General features: G+C 43.3%; 1 protein-coding gene across 31 annotated transcripts in view; it reads right to left on the reverse strand.

Moving 5' to 3' along the window:
* Positions 1-20914, reverse strand: part of CDH13 (cadherin 13) — a 1446594-nt gene that overhangs the window by 379809 nt on the left and 1045871 nt on the right. For 30 of the 31 annotated variants that reach the window (XR_014804745.1, XR_014804744.1, XM_084957934.1 and 27 more), the window contains 1 exon segment: positions 4099-4243. Coding sequence is in view for 29 of the 31 variants with exons in the window: in XM_084957934.1 (XP_084814060.1) it covers positions 4099-4243 (145 nt within the window). In the remaining 2 variants the exon portion in view is untranslated. 31 annotated transcript variants of the gene reach the window in all.

Consider the following 20914-nt stretch of genomic DNA (forward strand, 5'->3'; position numbering starts at 1 on the left):
CTGGGCTTGGGGGATGGAGAGCACAGCTCCCTGGATTAGGCTGGGGCAATGCCAATATATGTGTGTTACGTCATTTCCCAGAACCCTGCGATCAGGCTCAGAATTGCTTACCCTGGTAGCTGGCTTGCTGTGTCCCCTCCCATAGGCCGGTGTCCCTTTCCTGTAGCACTCCCCACACCCCACTCATAACCCATACCTGCCAGGTAAACCACCCACCTTCGGTCCTCCTTTCAGGGTCTGTTTCTGGAAGCCCTGCACACCACTCCTCAAGTTAGCCCTTCTCAAAGGTGCCCAGAGGACCACTCACTGGTGGCAAAACACTGAGGAGCTGGTGCCAGCAAGCACTGTGGGGCCCTGGGGCGTGTGTCCTCCAGGAATCTCAAGGGTCCCAGCCTCTACCTTGCCCCTGCTCATGAGGTCTGGGCATGCACTGGGCTTTCAGAAAATATCAGACTCACACAGAGTTTGGGTTCACTCCCAGGAGCAGCCAAGGCCCTGGACTCAGGTACCACAAATCAATGTCTTGAGACTTCCCAAGAGAAACAGTCCAGAATCTGCAAAGTTCAAAGACTATTATTCTCAGATGGTCTTCCTTCATCTAGTAATGATTCCCAAAAATAACACCCTGGAGTTTAGTGCTGAGCAGCTAGAAAAGGCCTCCTGTCTGCACATACAGACAGATATGGGTGACCTTCCTCGGGTGATGGATGGGTGCTGACGGCATCCGGGTCCACTGCAACGTGAAAATGATGCTGGGTTCACTGGGAGATGGATGTTCCTTCACACGCACTGCATGTCTCTTTGCCTTCCCTTCCCTAAAGGCTAGGCTGCCAGAATACTAAGAATAATTGTAGCATTAACAATACCTCGGCATTTCTTGGACAATTATTTACGTCCCAACACTGAGAGAAGCAAGTTGCTTCATTTAATCGCTGCATATAGTTTCTTAGGGGAGGTACTGTTCTAAACCGACCCCACCTATAGACAAGGTGACTAAGGCTTCTAGAAGGTGCAGTAATGTCTCACCTTGTTAAAGAGCTAAGCACGGCATCGAACCCGGCTCTGGGTCCCGAGATCATGCACAGAACCAACTACATAATTTGGGGGGTGCAGTGCAAAGTGAAGGTGCAGGGACTCTTTTGAACAATTACTCGGAATTGTTTAAGATGGTGGCAGCGGAGCAATAAACCGAGCATGGAGCCCTTCAGAGCCTGGGGTCCCTCGAGGTGCCTCCCCCTGAAGCTGGCTCTGGTTATGTGGATGTAAAAGAAAGCGATGTGAGTAATGGCAAGGTCCCCCACGTTTGATGCCATGTAACCCCCGACACTGAGCAACAGCTCACAGTAAGAGAAAACGGACTCAAGGAGCCAATGGCGGTGTCGACAGAAGAGCTGGCCATCTTCTGGCAGGAGGAGTTCAACTGGCAGGGCTGCAGAAATACTTCCCTTCAGCTGCACTGGCTAAGAGTCCGTGTGAGAGAAGACGGCCAAGTCCAACGTGGTGCCTGGGAAAGAGCCTGGGGCACGAGGCGGACACTGACTCTAGCTTGTCCACCACCCTCGGACGAGTTCCCAGACCTCTGTGGGTCGCAGTTGTCTCATCTGTATGATGGCGAGAGGGGTAGCCACCCCTCAAGGTAGCGTGGAGGAAATGACACAGTGACAGAAAGCTCTCGGGACACAGCAAGTGCCCCCCTAAATGTCAAGATCATTCACTGGCTGTTCTCACTGGGAAGTTTGTGGGGCAGTTGAAAGAGCACATGATTGAAAGGCTGATGCTACAGGCTGAGTCCTGAACACGGACCCCGCCCCACCTGGCATGTGTGCGAAATGGGCAATTCAGCGTGCTCTTTCTGGGTTCGGCATCCCCCTCTGTGAAATGGAAATGGTTCGATGTCTAAAACACGAAGGATTCCATAAGCCCCAAACCAGCAGGGCGTGGCGGAAACAGAAGAGGGGGTCGTTTCTCTAGCCGGTCGGCATTTGTTGCGATGACTTACAAGTGGCTCGGGTTGGGAAAGGGGTTGGAAAAGGGGTACCACCTTCTTGCTCAGCTTCTCACTGTCCTCACGGATGCTTCGGGGACCATGCGCCTGGGCTCTCTCAGAGGATGCTAAGTCAATCTAAGTGTTTGCTCTTCTAAAAGTTTTCCACAACATTTCCACATTCTTGACCCCAAATTTAACTGACTCCATTTCAATGCCTGCTTTACAGCCTAACCCAGAGGGAGCTGAGAAAGAAAACAATGACTCAGGCCAAATTCTGCATGACTGGAAGAAATTACTCTGCACACATATCCAGGGCTTTATGTATTTTTATAGGAAAAAACCAATCATAAATAAAAGTTTGAGGTGGTTTATGTTTTGCTGGATATGCGTCTACCCTAACCGAATTGCTTTGTGCTTTAAGAAATTCAGTGAGCATAAAGGATTCCATTTTTCTTTGGAAATATGACATGTATATAAAGCAATAAAATTTGAAATTCTTTCTGAGACTTTAAAGAGGGGCGCAGTGGGAGAGAAATTGGACATCGTCTAATCATATACACACATAATATACAAAGACACGCACATGCTCACAAGCCACCTCGGATGTAACAACTGTCATTTACATTTAGAACACTTCTCTGGCCCATCTCCAATTCCAGTCACTCACACACAGGGCCTGGGTACCACAGATGGAAACCGGGAATCATTTTCCTGCTCTGCTCCAATTCCAGGCTCTTTAATAGCTTTCCCCACCCATTCCCCTAGCTTGTTCTGTACATCAGCTTATTTCAGAATATTTCTGTCAACATCAGACCCAAATTCCAGGGTGTGTCTCATCGGAAGCCCGCTCTCCATCAAAAGCAGCCTACTGGGCCTTGCCACTGGGAGGGTCCGCCCTGAAGTGACCTGACCCAGCCCTGGTCAATCTGCATTTCCCCAGGCCTCTGACACCAATGCCCCCTCCTTTTTACAGACAGCATTCTAATGTCAGAGGGGAGTGGGTCGCTCCTGCCTGTGGGGATCTCTCTGATGAAGGGCACAGAGGCCCAGCATCTTGAAGCTGAAGGGAGGTTTTAGGCACCTTGCATACAATTATTCACCTGGTCGCCTAGGCAGGTTGCCATGACAACGCTTCCAGAGCCTCATGTATCTGCACGTTATTGATACATCCCATCAATTCAGCAAAGGGGGAAAAAGAACCAGTCAAAGCAATTCTCAAGCTTTCATCTCCTGTCCAGCCTAAGGAATAACTCCTTTGCTTCCAACAATTGTTTGGGCATAATCTAGACACAGCAACAGTGATACTCTTAATGTGGCATGTTTTCACTCGAGTGCATTCAAGAGCTTAAAATCAAAGTTCAGTCTTACAATAGAGATTTTTCTGCTTTGCTCTTCAGTTTCTCAAGCGTTATACCCAGGACTGACTTCTGCTGCTGGTCACGGATTGCTTTAATTAGTATCCATGGGCCAAAACAGGGAGTTCTCAATTCTAAAACCTTCCCTGATAGAGAGGTTCAAAGCGGGCAAAAGATAACAAGAGTTCAGTAGCAACCTTGAGTGATTTCTGTCACAGTAGGCGCTTGTATTGCCAGACAGGGAAGGAGAATGGCTTGCCTTTGGCCCCCTGGCTGAAGACGAAAGGTTTCTCTGTGCGCCGCTTCTAAGGTAAAGAGAAAAAAGTCCCACCCATGTCCCCAAAGTGGTTCTTAGTAAACGGCAATTATGAAACGAAATAACTGAGGAGACTGCAGTGGGGAGGCTTAATTTTCTCCCAAGACACACTGTGCCACCAAGCTCAGCCTGCGGCCCTCACGAGGGTGAGCTGCATATTTGCATGGTGTCCAACATCAGCCATACATCAGGGACTTGGATATCTGTCACCCATGAAGGAGCCCCTGTGGACACAAGGGTAGACATGTTCGGGGCTGCCACACCCCAGTCATGCTCTGGGTTGTGGCTTTCCAGCGCCTGCGTCTCCAGGGAAGTCAAAGTTGAATGTTGATGCACACCAGTAAAAAGTCAGAGCGGCAATAAAAGACTCCAGAATCCCCAAAAGGCGCAGTAGGCCACCTCTCATCACATTATGCTAATGACAAGCCAACTGAACATACCTGTAGGCGACCCTTCCATGACGTGGCCAACGTAGGGGCCTTCCCGGAAGATGGGTCTGTTGTCATTCTGATCAATCACGATGACTTCCAGAGGGACCGGCCCCTCGAGAGTTTTGCCGTTGACATCAATGGTCTCCACGAACAGCTATTGGAGCGAAACGATCAGGGGAGAAAGAAGGCATTAATTCATTATGAAAAGTGAAGTTGGGTTCTCTGGAGAAAGGAGGTTATATCAGCAATTTTATGAGCCCTTGGCAGTATTCAAACTTTGGTCTCAATGGATAGTCCCTGGGACGAGAACAGAAACTAAACGTTACAGGATAAAAGACAAAGATCATCAGTTCATGTTAGGTCCCTTGGAAAATTTACAATTAATTCATCAAATCTGCAAAGGAAGTTAAAAAAAAAAAAAAAACCAAAACAGAGGGAAAACAGCAGCAATCAGCCATAGCTGAGAAAATGTGCTTACATTGTTTCTGTTTTTCCAACATCATTATGCTTCAAAGGAATGTTATGCTAATAAAAATAATTGACTAAGCAGTTATGAACAGAGCACATTAAGACATAACTGAAAATGTTTATGCTAATGTTTAGGAGAAATTCAGGTCAGCGTTTAGAGAGAACTTCCTGAGGCAAGGGTCCTGGATGAGACCTCGGATTCTGCCCACTAGGCCTTTATAATCTAGGGGGCAGGGATTTCGCAAGTGCTGGGACACTTGCACACAGAATGGGAATGACCTTCAGATCTCAAGGATGAAGAAAAGGGCATAGAAGACCCAGCTTTATCATTGCTTGGAAACAATGAATGATGTCATGGCTTTTCCTGGGAACAATGGGGACCTTACAGTCTCATTTCTGGACCTGGTTCGGCCTTGCTTTAACTCCGTGGCCACAGCAACGTTTCTTGGATGGCGGTGGTGGTCCTTGCATTGGGACCTGGTTGAGGATTTCAGTCAGAGAAGGTCTCTGTGGTTAGAATCTTTGGGAAGGGGTGTCTGCAAATGGAACTCCAGCACAATTTGCTAGCTGTGGGACCTCAGGCTGTACACTTCTCTCTCAGTTTTATCATCTGTCACATGGGTTCATAAAACCCTCCTAACCAGCATTATCTGGTGCTTACCTAGGCTCTCTACTATATTAACTCACTTGATACCCACAGGGACCCTGAGAACTGTTTGAGAGGAGGGAATGGAGCCAATGAGAGGTTAGGTGGTGGCATCTGGATTTGGCCCCTGTGAAGTCTGTCTCCAGCATTCACATTTTAACCACAATAAATGATGTTTCTAAAGCACTTAATATAATGCCTGTCACATAACATATCTCCAGAATATAGCTGCTATTGTTGCTACTGTTGTTATCAATACTGCTGTCAAAGCTAGTCCAAATTAGGAAAATAAGAGAAGCACTTTTGTTATAAATCAGCAGTCATACCCCACCTGAATGTGTTATAAACTGGTTTCATCCTTTGCCAAGGAGCAGGGCAAAATTCACCACATCTATGAAGGACTCATACACGTGTTCCATCTGGTTCTATTTGAGATAAGTTTCACTGGAATGTTACTTCTAATGAGCTAACACTGGCATCCACTAAATACCCAGTGGAAAGGGACTAGCTGAATGAATGCTTTTGTAGCCAGACGTTAGAATATAGCCATTCGATAAAATAATTATTAAACCTTGTTGATCTACTTAGAATATTGTGTGAAAACACACAAAATAGAATGTGCATTATACATGTGTGATGTACACATTTGGAGAGAATTTATAAGGAGTGAGCAAAAATGAAACCAGGTATGCTTGGGTAAAGGGATATTTTTCATTTTTTCTTTTCATTTTATTTATTTATTTTATTGAAGGATAGTAAATTTACAATGTCTGTCTGTCTGTCTTTTTTTTTCCTTTCGTCTTTTCTAGGGCCACACCTGTGGCATATGGATGTTCCCAAGCTAGGGGTCTAATCAGAGCTGTAGCCACAGCCATAGCAACGCGAAATCCGAGCCGCGTCTGCGATCTACACCACAGCTCATGGCAACGCCAGGTCCTTAACCCACTGAGGGCGGCTAGGGATCGAACCCGCAACCTCATGGTCCCTAGTTAGAGTTGTTAACCACTGTGACACGACAGGAACTCCTCTTTCTTTCTTTTTGCCAGAAGTTCCTGGACCAGGGATGGAACCTGCACCAGAGCAGTAATCAGAACCACAGCAGTGACAATGTCAGATCCTTGACCCACTGAGCCACAAGGGAACCCCTACAGTGTTTTAGCTTCTGATGTACAGCAAAGTGATTCACTTTTACATACATATTCATTTTCGTATTCTTTCCCACTACAGTTTATTATAGGATATTGAATATACTTCCCGGTGCTACACAGCAGATCCTTGTTGTTTATCTATTTTGTACATAACAGTTTGTATCTGCTTATCCTAAACTTAATTTATCCCTCCCTTACCCTCTTTCCCCTTTGGTAACCATTAAGTCTGTTCTCTATGTCTGGGAGTCTGTTTCCATTTTGTAAATAAGCTCATTTGTGTCATATTTTAGATTCCACATAGTAGTGATATCAGATGATACTTACCTTTTTCTTTTTGACTTTACTTAGTATGTTGAATTTTTTCCTTAACATTACTTCATCTTTTCCCTAGCAAATTCACACACATTCACATATGTCATTTTCTGGGGTAGGTAAGATAATGCACAATTATCTCAGCTAAGAAGAAATTCAATAGGCAGAGCCTTTTAATATCTGTACATGAATGAGAAGGAACTGTAAGATACTTTCGTGATTATTTTTAAAGCTACTATGAGCATACTGCTAAACAAAGGAAATAAAAATCAAGCTTTGGGAGCAATTCCTTATAATAAGGAAGGTCTGGCCTTTTGTCCTCCAAAAATAGCCAAAGACTTGACTTTATTTCAACAAAAACCTATGTCCAAAGACAACACATATCTGGCATCAGAATCCTAAGCGTCCACATTCTACAAGGCTTGGCTAGAACCATAAGCCACAAGTAGGACAGAGGAACAGAATCCACGTTCGCCAAATATGAAAACACGTTGGAATTGGGAAGGGCAGACTCTAGATCTATCTCGACAAAATGGAAAGACAGACGGATACTCCACGGAGACACAGCTGATTAGGATGAATGTCAAGTGTTGAGCTGAGTGTCATAAAATCAACTCTGTAAGGAGTCAACTTGATTTCAGTTTAGGTTTACAATACAACCCCCAGAGTTTAACGCCTGGATTTTGTATTGGAAAACAATATCATTAGAAACCAAGAGCTTTGGAACAGTGTTTAAAAAGATCAAGGTGCTCTTAAGGTGCATTTATTAATTTTAAGTTAAGTTAACAAAAACTCATGAAGGATTTAGTGCATTTCAGTCCCTACCCTGAGCAGTGGATACCCAGCAGTTAACACAAAGGCCATTGTGGCATGAAGAGACAGCGGATAAGCAAGGTACATTATATGAAGAAGGTCATTTCAGTTAGAGATAAGGGATATGAAGAGGTGAAACAGTTTTGATATATTAAAGCTGCACTGTCCAATATGGCAGCCAGTTGCTGTATGTGGCTGTTTACATTTATTTATCTATTTATTTATTTTTGTCTTTTTAGGGCTGCACCCATGGCATATGGAGGTTCCCAGGCTAGTGGTCTAATCGGAGCTGTAGCTGCCGGCCTACACCACAGCCACAGCATCGCCAGATCCGAGCTGCGTCTGTGACCTACACCAAAACTCATGGCAATGCTAGATCCTTCCTTAACCCACTGAACAAGGCCAGGGATTGAACCTGCAACCTCATGTTTCCTAGTCGGATTCGTTTCTGCTGCACCACAAAGTGAACTCCTACATTTAAATTAATGAGGATAAGTCAAACAAAAAATCTAGTTCATCAGTTGCACGAGCCACATCAAGAGCTCAAGAGCCACTTGTGGCTACTGATGACCATCCTGGACAATGCAAATATAGTACAGTCCCATCACTGGAGAGGTTTACTGGACAGTGGGGCTACAGTGTGATGGAGAGAAAGTGAGTGTGAGTGTGTGTGTGGGGGGGTAGGGGGAGGTACCAATTTTAGGAAAAATTCTAGGCAGTAGAAAGAGCAAGTGCAAAGGCCCCAAGGCTGGCATCGTATAAAGGATGGTATGCCTACAAGTTGAGGTCAAATAATCGGGGCTCTACTCCCTTCCAATGGAGAAGATTGAGGTTTATCCTGCAGTAACTTTCTTGGCATAAAATAGCAGGCAAGGTGAGAAGAGAAGGCCTTTTCTCTGAATTGTTAGGTAGGCAAAGATGAGGAAGAGAAACGTATGTCATGCTTGTTGTTACAAAGGAGAACGCAATAGACTGAGTAAAATATATAATAGGAAATGCTAGTGTTTCACTAAGCAGTCCATACAATTTTCAAGTCACGTTAATAATGTGGGTGAAAATGAAGCCAGGGGATATGCAGGAAGACGTTAGTAAATACAGTCTTATCATCCCAACCACTTAACCATAAAGAAACCTGGCATTTCAGTGAGGTTTCATAACTGTTCTCACATGAAGATCAGACCCACAGAGAGCAAATTAAAACAGGTCTCTTAAATTGCAGGGGGTACCTCCAGTATCGGAGGATAAATGTCCAGCGATGTGCTTACCTTCCGTCCATCCTCCTAACTGAAGTACCTAAAGCACTCAAATCCTAAGTCTGAAAAGATGGACAATGTTTGTTTCCTTTGAGTTATAATGAGTATTCCTGAGGCTTCTTGTGGGGCTCTGGGACACAAAACACACTGGGATGCATTCAAAGGGAGGAATTCTAATGTCTGTTCTTTATGTTTGAAGTGGGATGCCGATTCGTAGAAACCTACTGGGAGAAAAACAAATAGGTAGCCACTATCAGAAAACAATGAAATAACTGCTCAAAGGAAATGGAGATGACCCAGCCTCTGGCTGCCTATCTCCACACCACCTTCTCAGGCTCGAGCACGTCTAAGGTCTGGTGGCTGATCTTCTCGGAATAATGAGGTGTGACATACCAAAAGGTCCACTGTGGAACTGGAAAGAGAGAAGATATTCTATAAGTCATAACTAGGAACAGTTGCCCAAGGTTCCTGGACAAAGCAGCATCCAATGCTTCCTCTGTGGTGGTTAGGTCTGAACTCTGATCTCACACATTTGACCAGCCTCTGTGTTGTACATTCCAGGACCTCATGAGTCAAGGCAGTCATGAGACTCGCAGCACTGGTACGCTCAGGGAGCTAGGGAGAAACGCAGAGTCTCAGACTCTGCTCAACACAAGGCAGCCCCTGTGTTTTATCCCGCTTCCTGGGGATTCAGGTGCTTATCACGGCGTGATGCTGCAATGCAGCTCGGGAATTAGAGATGGAAACCTGAGAGCTTTGCAGAGCTTGGGAACAGCATTTCTGGGTTCCAGTGCATGAAAGGGACTTCTGCAGAGAAGGCAGAGTGTGCCACCTGCACTCGCTGGTCATCCCCCAGGGCAGAGTGGAGGATTACTGTGCATCTGTTGGAAGGAGCTTTGTGCAAGCATGCACACACATACAAAGACACACATATGCCTATGTACACATGCAAACACACATCACACACACGTGTGCACGCAAGGACACAAATACATTATGTATACAGTTCACCCAATATACAGAGACACACAAACACATGCATATGTAATGTACAAACATACTGATACACCCAAGCATGCCCACACAGACATACATAACATACAGATACAGATAAAAATACACACAATCATACACATATTTTCCATAAAAATCAATTTTTCAATCTTCAAACCTTCAACTGTATATAATGAACACAAAGCCTATGACGTCTGATTGCCTTCTGTAAAGCTGTCAAGTAGAAATAGGGAGAAGAGAATTAATTGCTCACTAATATAACAGTGAAATGTTGCAGAAAACAAGAGAGAGAGAGGTCCTGAGTCCTAGGGGCCAGAAGCCTTGCAGGCGATGGTGCACAAGAATTGGGACACTGAGCTGCCTTGGCTGTGCTGTGCTTTTTGGAACCCAACACTGCAGTGTTATTCTCCCCTCCTGAGAGGGTCTATGCCTGGGAGGGGTAACGAATTAGGCTTTATTGTTAGAGCCTAGGGGTCACCTAGGGAACTTGTGAGAACTTAGGTTCTGAAGGAATCTACATTTAAATGAGCCCCTCCGGAGATTCTGGTGTTAGCAGTTCCAGTCTTAGAAAGCTTAGCCCATCACAGAAGGGAGATCCAGGGGCCATTGGCCTTGGTGATGGAGATGGGGGCAAGCACTGCTGGGGGGTGGGGCAGGAGCACATCTCTGAAAGCCTGAGCAGAGGGTTCTGAGGGCTGGTGGCATGAGCAGGGGACCAGGGGTCAGGAGACTGGATACCCAGTGCCCCTGACATCCTGGATCCAGGCTCTGTGTGGGCACAGGGCGCTGACCTTGAGTTGCTGTGTTATAAGAAGAGCCTGCCACAGTGACCTTACATGACCTTGGTGTGGTGTTAAACACACAATGTCTGCAAGTGTTGGATGTAACGTGGCTGATGGCCCCATTACATCCCATGGCCCAGTTTTCAAAGGGCAGTTTCATTCAGCCTTCGTTAGAGAAGGTAGAACTATTTTACATTTAAATAATTTAATCAAAATATTCCAAAATGTCATTATTGGCGGCAAGGAGTTTTGAGCAGCTAGAAAAGTATAATAAACGCAGTTGCACATTAATCATTTTGCTCTAAACTTTGCCCAGTGGGTGGTCCTTCTCCAGGGGTCAAAACGGAAACTGAGAAGCCATTCTCTTTCTCAGGTAAAGCCTTCTTCCCTATCCCCACCACACCATCAACAAGCCCTGTCTACACTGCTCTTTCTACACCCGCATCTCTCTTAAATCCACACTCTTCTCTCCAAATTCATCATCACTTCCAGAGATGAGCTTCTGTCACTTCTCACCTGGGCCACTTCCACAGCCACTAGTGGCCACCCCCGCAACCCCTATAGCCTGCTACCATCTATCCTCTAAAGGGTTTGTGGTGGTTAATTTTATGTGTTGTCCTGACTGGCCATGGGGTGCCCAGACTGAACATGATTTCCAAGTGTGCCTGGAGGAGATTGACACTGGATTCTGTGGTCACGGTAAAGCAGCTGGCTCTCTCCTGGGTGGGTGGGCACCATCTGATCCACCGAGGGCCTGAACAAGAGGCCGAGGAAGAAGGATTCACCCTTCATCTTCCTGTATGACAGTTGAGCCGGGGCCTCCGTTTTCTACTGCCCTCGGTAGTCTTGCTTCTCAGGCCTTCAGAACTGAACTGGAATCTACACCATCTGCCTCCCTGGTTCTCAGAGCCTTGGACATGGACTGGATCACATCCTCAGCTTTCCTTTTCACGTCTCCAGCTGGCAGAGGGCAGATTGTGGGACTTCTCAGCCTCCATAACTATGTGAGTCAATCCCTTATATCAGAATCCTGCTGCTTCTGTGTCTCCGGAGAACACTGACTGATAAATGTTTCCCAGGTGTTTTTTCAAAAATTTTTATGTATGTGTGTATGTAAGTATGGATTACTTTTTTCACTTTTGGCTGCACCTGCGGCATATGGAGTTCCTGGGCCAAGTATCAAATCTGAGTTGCAGCTGCAACCTATGCCACAGCTGCAGCAACACCGGATCCTTAACCCACTGTGCCGGGCCAGGGATCAAACCTGCGCCAACTCAGAGACAACACAGATCCTTAACCTGTTGTGTCACAGAAGGAACTCTCCCAAATTTTTATTTATTTATGTCACCGCAGAATGGATGCTTCTTAATCATTTCCCATCCCTCTTAGGATAAACAGCACTTTCTTTTGACAAGTCTTTTTATAAAATGGCTCCAGCCCACTTGTTCAAACCCATTCCACGTCACAAGAGATCCACTTTGTTCCTCATTATCCAGTTCTTTCAACTCAAGTATGTTCACATGCAACCCTTGCTTCACAATCTTTCTATCTGCTGTCCTGGTCAGTCCCCGTCCATCCTGCAGAGCATATGTCACTGGCAGAGAAGATCCTTCATTATCCCTCTAGACTAGCTCCAGGGTCCCTAGGTGACACTCCATCCTCTGGCGCCAGTACCAATACTTTTGCATAACGTGTAATTGCTTACATATTTGTGTGACAGTTCAACCACTGTCTACTTCTCTAGCCCCATCAAGACAGATGTCTGGAGGTGTCCTTGCCGGAGAGCAAATCCCAAAGGATTCCACACTGCATAAAGCCCTTTTTACAAGAGGCAATACCTCTTTAAGTGACTGGAGTCTCAAGTTTTGGCCTCAGCTTTGGCCATCTGTTCTGTCTCTCCATCCCTGGCACAAAGGAGCTGATAGTCAGTCCTGGCTCTGTTGACCAGAGGCCAGTTGACCCTTTGTGCAGTCTTAATTCATGAACAGAACCCACAGTGATATCTAAGTACATTAAATTCATTACTTGACTTTTAAAAGAGAATTCACATTTGTCCAATACATACCTGAGCTTTTTATGTGTTGACGCATTTGTCTCAGAGCAATCAGAGAAATATCCATTGCAGCAACACTCGGAGAAATTTAAGTACCTGGTCTATGGTCAAAAGCTAGTCTGTGATCCAGCTGGATCCAAAGTTAGATCTAACTGGAAAATTCGAGCTTTCTTCCACTATGCCCTTGTTTGCTAAATGCTCTTTCATGGACTTCCCTTATATTTTGGTTTTATTTTCTTCACTAACTGTGTTATTTATTCAATAGTTTCATTGTTCATTGATTGTGCTATTTCACTGATGATTCATCCAAGGCAAAATTACCCATGAATTTAGAGGTAGAATGAAGTTATTAGAAATTTTTCCTAATATACATGAAAATACTTCTTAGACCACATTATGAGCCTCTGTGTATAATGTGACACCCCGCCACAAGTGACAGGCTGAAGAATATTATAGTGTCAGCCTCACTACAACATGCTCTCTTTTCGAATGTCAGACTTTCTGAAAAGAAAAGAGTTATACCTCTTATAAATGTAGCTCTCAAATGACCAAGGCGAATAAAATGCGGGAGGGTATGCAAATCACTCCTGGTCTGTCTAAGGCCAAACTGCTTTATCCAAGACTGGAGACACAAAGGTCCCACATGAATGTGGGCTCACTATTCCACTTCAGGGGCTATGGTGGGTGGGCACCAGGGTATTAGTGCTGGCTGAGCTTCTGGGTCCTGCGAATAGGGGCAGAGGGGGGGCTTGACCTCTGAAATGGCAAGGAGGTGATGAAAAACTACAGGATTCAGAACAGTTCTAGGTGAAGTTTGTAGGGTCCCCTCAGCCACCCTTTCCAGAAGCCCAGCTCCTCACTTCTCTCTTCTCCTTCCATTTCCTGGGGCAGCTCCACCAGGATATGGGAACTATCAAGTCACAACATGCAACTCATGACTCTTCACACTAATTAATGCGCCGTGATAGTGGACGTGGGCTGTACCCACACGTAAACAAGAAACCCTTAAAACGACAACAGGAACATAATGAGCCAAATCACAAAGCAAGTGCAAGCACTCTGGCCTCTGGCATCACAACAGACTATTAACATTTTGCCCTTTGTTTGGCTTATCCTCTCAGCTCTGTTTATGAAAGACACAATTTAGTCAGACAAAATTTGATAGTGTGATCTAATCCAAAGGGATGAATTGATGGAAAACTAATGTTGCAAGGGGTTTTTGGGTGAAGGCCAAAATGAAGATGCTGGCTCTTAAAACCCAATATATTTTAATATGAGAAGAGCCCAGTAACAGATGTCAAGGCTGGATCAATGGGATAGGAAACAAAGTGTGAGACACACAGTCTATGGACTTATGATTTACACTGAAGTAAAATGATTTGGAAAACACTTCAGTGACCTTTCTGAATGCTGATAATTCTGCTTTGGGCCAAATATTCAAATGAAGTAAAACAGACAGCACATAGTAAATTACTTATTTGAGATGATATAGCTCAGTTTTTAGTTATCAGTGGACTGTGTGTTCACATGCTTTTCAATTGCAAGTTTTTACATCACAGAAACAGAAAAGAATTTATGAGCTGTAACTCCAACATAACGTGACTCTGTTTCTCTTTTGGACAGAGATATAATGTCTCCTACACAAATAAGTGTGTCTCCTCCAAGTTAACCTCTTTGGGACATCAAAACATCTTCCAACTTGGATGTTACAATTTACATTATCTTCAAAATACTTGCTTAGGAACTTCTACTTGGACCAGTTTATAAGTCACAATTAAGATGTGTCTCGTTGCTTTCATTCCAAATTCCATCTTTTATAATGAGAATTGTTACGATGCTAGAAATGTAAAATGATAGCTAAAAGTTAACAATGCAATTAGACAAAGGTCTAATAAATATTAGATATCTCCAGTTATACATGACTCCACGTTTAGACATAGAGACTAAACAAAACCTTGAAACACATATGAAAAATGAGATGCCAGCATTTGCTTCCATGGAGGACAGGGATAAAGAAAAGATGAAACCCGATGACTACTAAGTTGCTATGAAATAAGCATGAGGTTCTATGCTAGATCACTCTAAACTTGATATAATATTCCCAGAAGGCAGTTGACCCTACGTCCACAGAACCTCAAAGATGTTCACAGCTTAAAAAAAAAAAAAATCCATAAAAATTCCATGGAAATAAAGAAGGCCACAGAGATTTTGTGTAAGTAGGCTATTGTGAGTTTATTTATAACAGATGATATCCAAAATTAAGTGTTTCGAGTAAAGAAAGCATTGATAAGTATACTTTTATGGAGTTTTTGCTTGTAATTATCATGCCCTCACCACCTACTAACATCTCACAAAGACCAAACAAGGATTTTCTACCGAGGACATCTGCATCCATCATGGAATGTATACTAGACTTGGAGTAAGAAAGCCTGCGTTCTAGTTTCAGTTATACAAGGGCTGTGGCTTGCAGAATAATGACCATCCTAAAGAGTTTCACATCCTAATCCTGGAATCTGTGGATATATTAGGCTACTTGACAAAGAAAAATTAGGGGTGCAAATGGAATTAAGATGACTGATCCGCTGACCTTAAAATAGAGATAGAGAGATCAGCATGTACTGTCTAGGTGGCTTTAACATAATTAGGAGGGCCCTTAAGAGAGAGGAAAAGAAGAAGATCTGGGTGAAGTGAGGTGAGAAGGTACTTGGACCAGCCATTGTTCCCTTTAAAGGTGGAGGAAGAGGCCATGAGCCAAGGAGTGTGAGCAGACACCACAGGCTAGATAATCCGAGGCTCCTCTATGGTCTCCGGAAGTGAACAAGGCCTGTTGGCACTTGGTTTTAGCCCTGTGAGTTCCATGTTGGACTTGGCCTACAGAAGTGCAAGATAACAAACTGGTTTTGTTTTGACATGCTACCTTTATGATAACTTGTTACGGCAGCAATAGAAAATTGATACTGTGGCCACATCATTAACTGTTCAAACTGGAACATCTTTTAGAATGAAAGCGAGTACTATTAACAATTCAGTCATGACAACAGGTGCAAACCAATACCGTCCCACACTTACTGGGTCACACAGTTATTCTGTCTTACCAAGGGAATTCAGTTCTCTATATCTCAGTTGGCACTTGTAACAAACGATGTTGAGAATGTCATTTTTTATCATTGTTAAAGGAATAGAAAGATAAGTGAGTGTGTTTAGCAGAATTACCAGCACATAGGAAATTCTAAACAAAGCTCTGTTAGGTCAGGCAAGGTTTGGTGACTCTGGCATTCCCTCACTTCCAATAGACCTTTCTTTCAACTTTTGCAAGTGAATACCTGCAGTTCAATTCTTAAGTGTCAGCCATTACCCCCTAGAAATTGCTTTCCTGTTACAGTGATCTAGATTTTTCTCCGACACCAGTCACTTACATGTCAAGTTATTTTTGTTTTATTCATTTATCAAAATTGAATCTCATTATGGACAAACTCCTGGAGAGTTCCCAGGGAAGGGGTATTTTTAGCCTTTTATAACATCCTTCCATCTTCATTTACGCAGCTCTGTGTGTGATCTCCCCCTTTGGAGGGCTGGATGTGGGGTTTACAGCTCCCTCGAAAATATGGTCAAAGGGGCGATAAAAGTTTCCTGCTTGTTAGATTATTAATTAAAGATCTTGATACTATTATCAAATGTTCTTTGAAAAGCTTGCTCTGCTTAGAGCTATAGTGTTTCTTTGGTTGATTTGAAATTTTACTTTCAAAGTATGTTTTCCATCAAATATAATGAAAACATGTCTTTCTCCTTATGCATGTGTTGCGACACGTTTTTATAATATTTTCTTAGCCTCTTTGCAGAAAACTCCATCTTGCCCTTCCTTACTTTGCCCAGTCTTCCTGCTTGAGAAACAGTCTCGGTGAAGGTAAATGACTTAAGAACAAAGACCCAAAGGCAAGCCATTTGCGGAAGCACAGGGAGGATTCTCTGAAATGTGATGCAGAGATAGCTAACTCAAATGCTAATGATTCTTAAGTGCCTAAAGTTTAGAGTAAAAGTTTAACCGTCTGCCAGCTGAGTGACTTTTAAAATAATAAAAGAACTTATAAAATAATAAAAAACCCCTACATCCTGTACCTACAACCCCCTTTTCACTCGGCGTAATCCTCGAGAGCACAATAAAAGCGGTGTGGTTTCTTGAGGCAGGGCCCTTGGTCCCTGAGACCTTGAGTTCCCCGGTTCCCACCTTTACTGAAGATAAATGTCTCTGTGTCTTGTTTTATGTTAACCTTTTTTCCTTAAGTTCCATAGCACCCTTTCTTCAGCCCCATCCTGCTGAGCTGGTCTCGGCATGCATGTATGCTCACAACCACACTGGACTTTGAGAGCATTTTTCTATTTAACTTTCGAAGTAACTTTAATTATGTGGAAGGAATCTATGCAGAAATTCAAAATAATTTTATTTAAGCAGCTTGGGTAAAGTCCCAGTGAATATCCCCTACCCCAAGAGGGGGCAGAGGCTGAAAATTTTAATTGGCTCAAGTAGAATTTATATAAATCATGGATGTTGGAATCATGCCAGATCCATTAAGGATATGTACAAGGGTTAAAGGGATTTTTGCACAAAGATGAAAAATATAATACTTTTGAAAACAAAGCTGTAGGAAAAAATTATAGGAGATTTTATTTTCGCATGCTCTTCTCCCTTCCTCAGGTAAAATTCAGGGGAAGAGAATGCAATTAAATACTTTTCTCTTTCCTTTTTTTTTAAGTTCATTGATCTAAAGTCATTTAGTTAAATAAGTATTAAAATGTGTTTTATAAAACATGACGTTCTTCAAAATAAAGATGGAAATATAAAATTTAAATTATAGCCTAATAAATCCAGATGGATTAAAGTATTAGGGGAAAAAGAGGGGTTTTTTTTTTTGAATATTTGAAATTTACGTAATAGGGTAGGGAAGGCCTTTCTAAACCAGTATTAAAAACATCAGTTATTGTGTGAATTATTGAGAGGTTAAACCACCTAAATGCAAGTTTTTTATATGACTAAAACCCGCTAAACAAAATAAATAGAAAACTGAGAAAACTATTTGCATCACAGAAAACAGAGCCCCACTATCCTATCTTGACTATGCAAAGAGGTGGCTAAAAATCGGTAGGGAAGAAACAACAATCAACAAAGCAGGGAAACAGAAAAACAATAAATATATTATAACATTAAAATAAGATGGCTTTTCACTTATGTAACTGCCAAAATAATTAGAAAACCTTAATTGTCAGTATTTGAAAAACTTATCAGGAAACAAATCATATATTCCCATAATATTAAAACGTCTTTCTGAAATGCTCTTTGTCAACATGCCTTACGAGCCTTGAAAGCACGTGACTTGACTTGATGTGCGCATGCGCTAAGGAATGAGGTGTGCTCTGTAACATGTATTTTCATTTCAATATTGCTTAAAAACAGGAAAAATTACAAACGACACAATATTCTACCTGGATACTGATGGAATCGATTATGGTATCTGCGCAAAGTAGACTAGTACATTGCAGAAACACTTTACAAGGCAGAAATACATATATATTAATGGTATGATATTCATAGTATGAAGAAAAGAATATGATTGTAAATTAGTACTATATGATGAAATATTTTAGAAATAAGGACATTACACTATTAAGATTACACTAAAATATTAACAGTGGTTTTATTACAGGTAATTTTTTTTTTTTTTTTACTTTGCTTCTCGACATTTTTCTGGATGTCCTCTAATGGACAGCTGTTAATTTCACAGTAAAAAAAAGAATCCATACAACTTATCTTGAACTTGATTACAGATTGACTATGATTTATTGCAATGGGGAGCTATGGGAGTCTGTTAAAATTTTAGGACATCTAGCATCTCTGAATATTGACGGTTAATGAGAAGCAGGGAGACGTTAAGTACATGGGCGCTCATCAGTACTATGGCAGAATGCAGAGAGCAGTTGGCTTTTCTTGACTACGTGGATCTCTGATTTTGGGAAAAAAAGTGTCTCAATGCACTTGACAGACTTTATAATATGGACCTTGGTCTCATCAGCTTTATTTTCTGAACCGTCACTGTTATCAATGTCTGCTGTTTCCCTAAAGCCTCACTTTTAATCTCACGGATAAACTGCGAGAACTAGCAAAGCTGAGGCTCCAAGCATGGACTACAAGAGGGAAACGGCTTCAAGCTCAGATTTTGGCCCTTATCAGCTCTGTGATTTTAAACCTATTCAGTGACCTTTCTAGAATCTCAATTTCTTCATCTTTAAAATGGGAGAATGGGGCCTGTCTCACAGGGTTGTTGTTAGCTAAAATATATGATGCTCATAAAGCATTTTGCAAAACATCTGGTACATAGCAAGGGCTAAATAAATGTTTGCTGCCAGCATCCTTTTCTTGTGAAGCCAGAACACTGTCCTTACAAGTTATGGTCCCAATGAGCAGTCGCAGTCTCCCTGCATGTCCGGGAAGTCTCTGATAGGCTGCCGAAGCTGCCTGTAGGAAGCTGACGCTCATTTAGACCCAGGAAGATACATCAGCCTCTTGGTGCCAGGTCCCTTGCTCTGGCCCCACCCAGACCTCTCCTTCACCCTCACGCCCATCTTACACTCAGAACTAAGTGATCTGAGGAAGGAGGTCACGCCCTCTCTATGCCCGCACCCTGGACCCTGCTGTGAGGTGACCCCATTGCTTTCCCGGCTCTTCTCAAACTTCCAGCCACACCATGCTGCTGTAGGGGTCCTCCTGTCTGGGCCTTAGGCTGCAATGCCCCAGTTCCCTTTGGGTCAGCCTCAATTCCTACTCCACTTTCTCCTTTGGAACAATGCCTAGAATTCCTTGTCCTCCTAGGTGTACTGCTGTCCATCTCCCTTTCCAGACTGGACCCCCCTTTCAGTGGCACACTCTAACCTCAAGGGCAGTGGGGGCAATGCTTTCTTTTTTAAAACTCTCTATTTTGAAATAATTTTTATTTCCATAAAGGCATAAGAAATAATGCAGAGAGATACCACGCACCCTTTATCCAGTTTCCCCTGTTGGTAACATCCTGAAAAACTTCAGAACATTGAAACTGATATAGCCCTGGATCTTACTCAGATTTCCTCAGTTTTGTTTCTGTATCCATGTGTGTATGTGTGAGTGTATGCACACGTGCCCATGTATTTAGTTCTATGCATTATACCCACCGCCACAATCAAGATACAGAATAGTTTCCTTTCTAAAAGTTTCTCTCGTGTTGGAGAATAATGCTTTTAAAATTTTTATTTGCATTCCCCCACGGGGTATACGTCCAAAGGAACCGAAAGCAAGGTCTGGGGGAGATGCCTGTATTCAGAGCAGCAGCATCCACAACAGCCAAGAGGCAGAAGGAACTCAGGTGTCTACTGATGCATGAGTGGAGAAGCAAAATGGAGTACATACACACAGTGGGAGACGATTCAGCTTTAGGAAGGAGAGGAATCCTTAAAGGATGGACCATGCCACAGACACTGTGGAATATTGTGTAATAAGCCAGTCACAAAGACACATACCATATGAATCCTTTTATATGAAATTAGATACCTGAAGTCATCAAATTCATAGACACAGGAGGAGAATGGTGGCTCACAGGGACCCATCTGAGAGGAAAAGGGCGTTGTTATTTAATTGGTATAGAGAGTCTGATTTGCAGGATGAAAAGTTCTGGAGATGGGTTTCACAACAACGTCAGTGTAATTAGCATTATGAACTGTACACTCAACAGGGTCAAGATGGAAATTTTTATGTCACGCGCTTTTTTCTCGTAATTTAAAAGACTTTAATTTGCACGGGAATCGCCTGGACACTTGAAGAACGCAGACTCCTGGGACCCAACTCTAGCGCGCCTCAGGAATCTGTTAAGTCATCCCAAGTAATTTTGCTCTAGTGGCCTGAAGATTGCCACTTTGAGAAAACCCACTCTGGAGACACTCAAGTCTCCTCAAACAGAAGGTGCTAGGACCCAACAGAGACTGCCCTGGTTAGGGCAGGTTGACTCGCAGGGCAAAGGTTTACACTTGCTTATGCTTGGGCACAAGACCCCCACGGTGATCAGCAACACCTGTGATGAGGACCACCTGACTTTCATCACTGCCAGGATGCAACTGAAGGGGCCCCCTCTCATCTGCTCCACTTTTTCCTTAAGCATATCCGACTATGACATTCTCTTTGCAAGAGAGGAATCAAAATGAGCTCCCAGGTGAATGCTGGCCTAGCCACTGAGCTGAAGAAGCTGGGGCCCACCAACTCGATGTATAGTCCTCTTTCCCCACACCCAGCCCATCAGCTGGTCCTGTCATGTGCACCT

The sequence above is a fragment of the Sus scrofa genome, chromosome 6, assembly GCF_054392235.1.
Source record: "Sus scrofa isolate SSC_HxYL_T2T_F1_AM1 chromosome 6, Sscrofa_HxYL_maternal_Yorkshire_Landrace_v2.0, whole genome shotgun sequence".
In the NCBI taxonomy this organism is placed as follows: Eukaryota; Metazoa; Chordata; class Mammalia; order Artiodactyla; family Suidae; genus Sus; species Sus scrofa.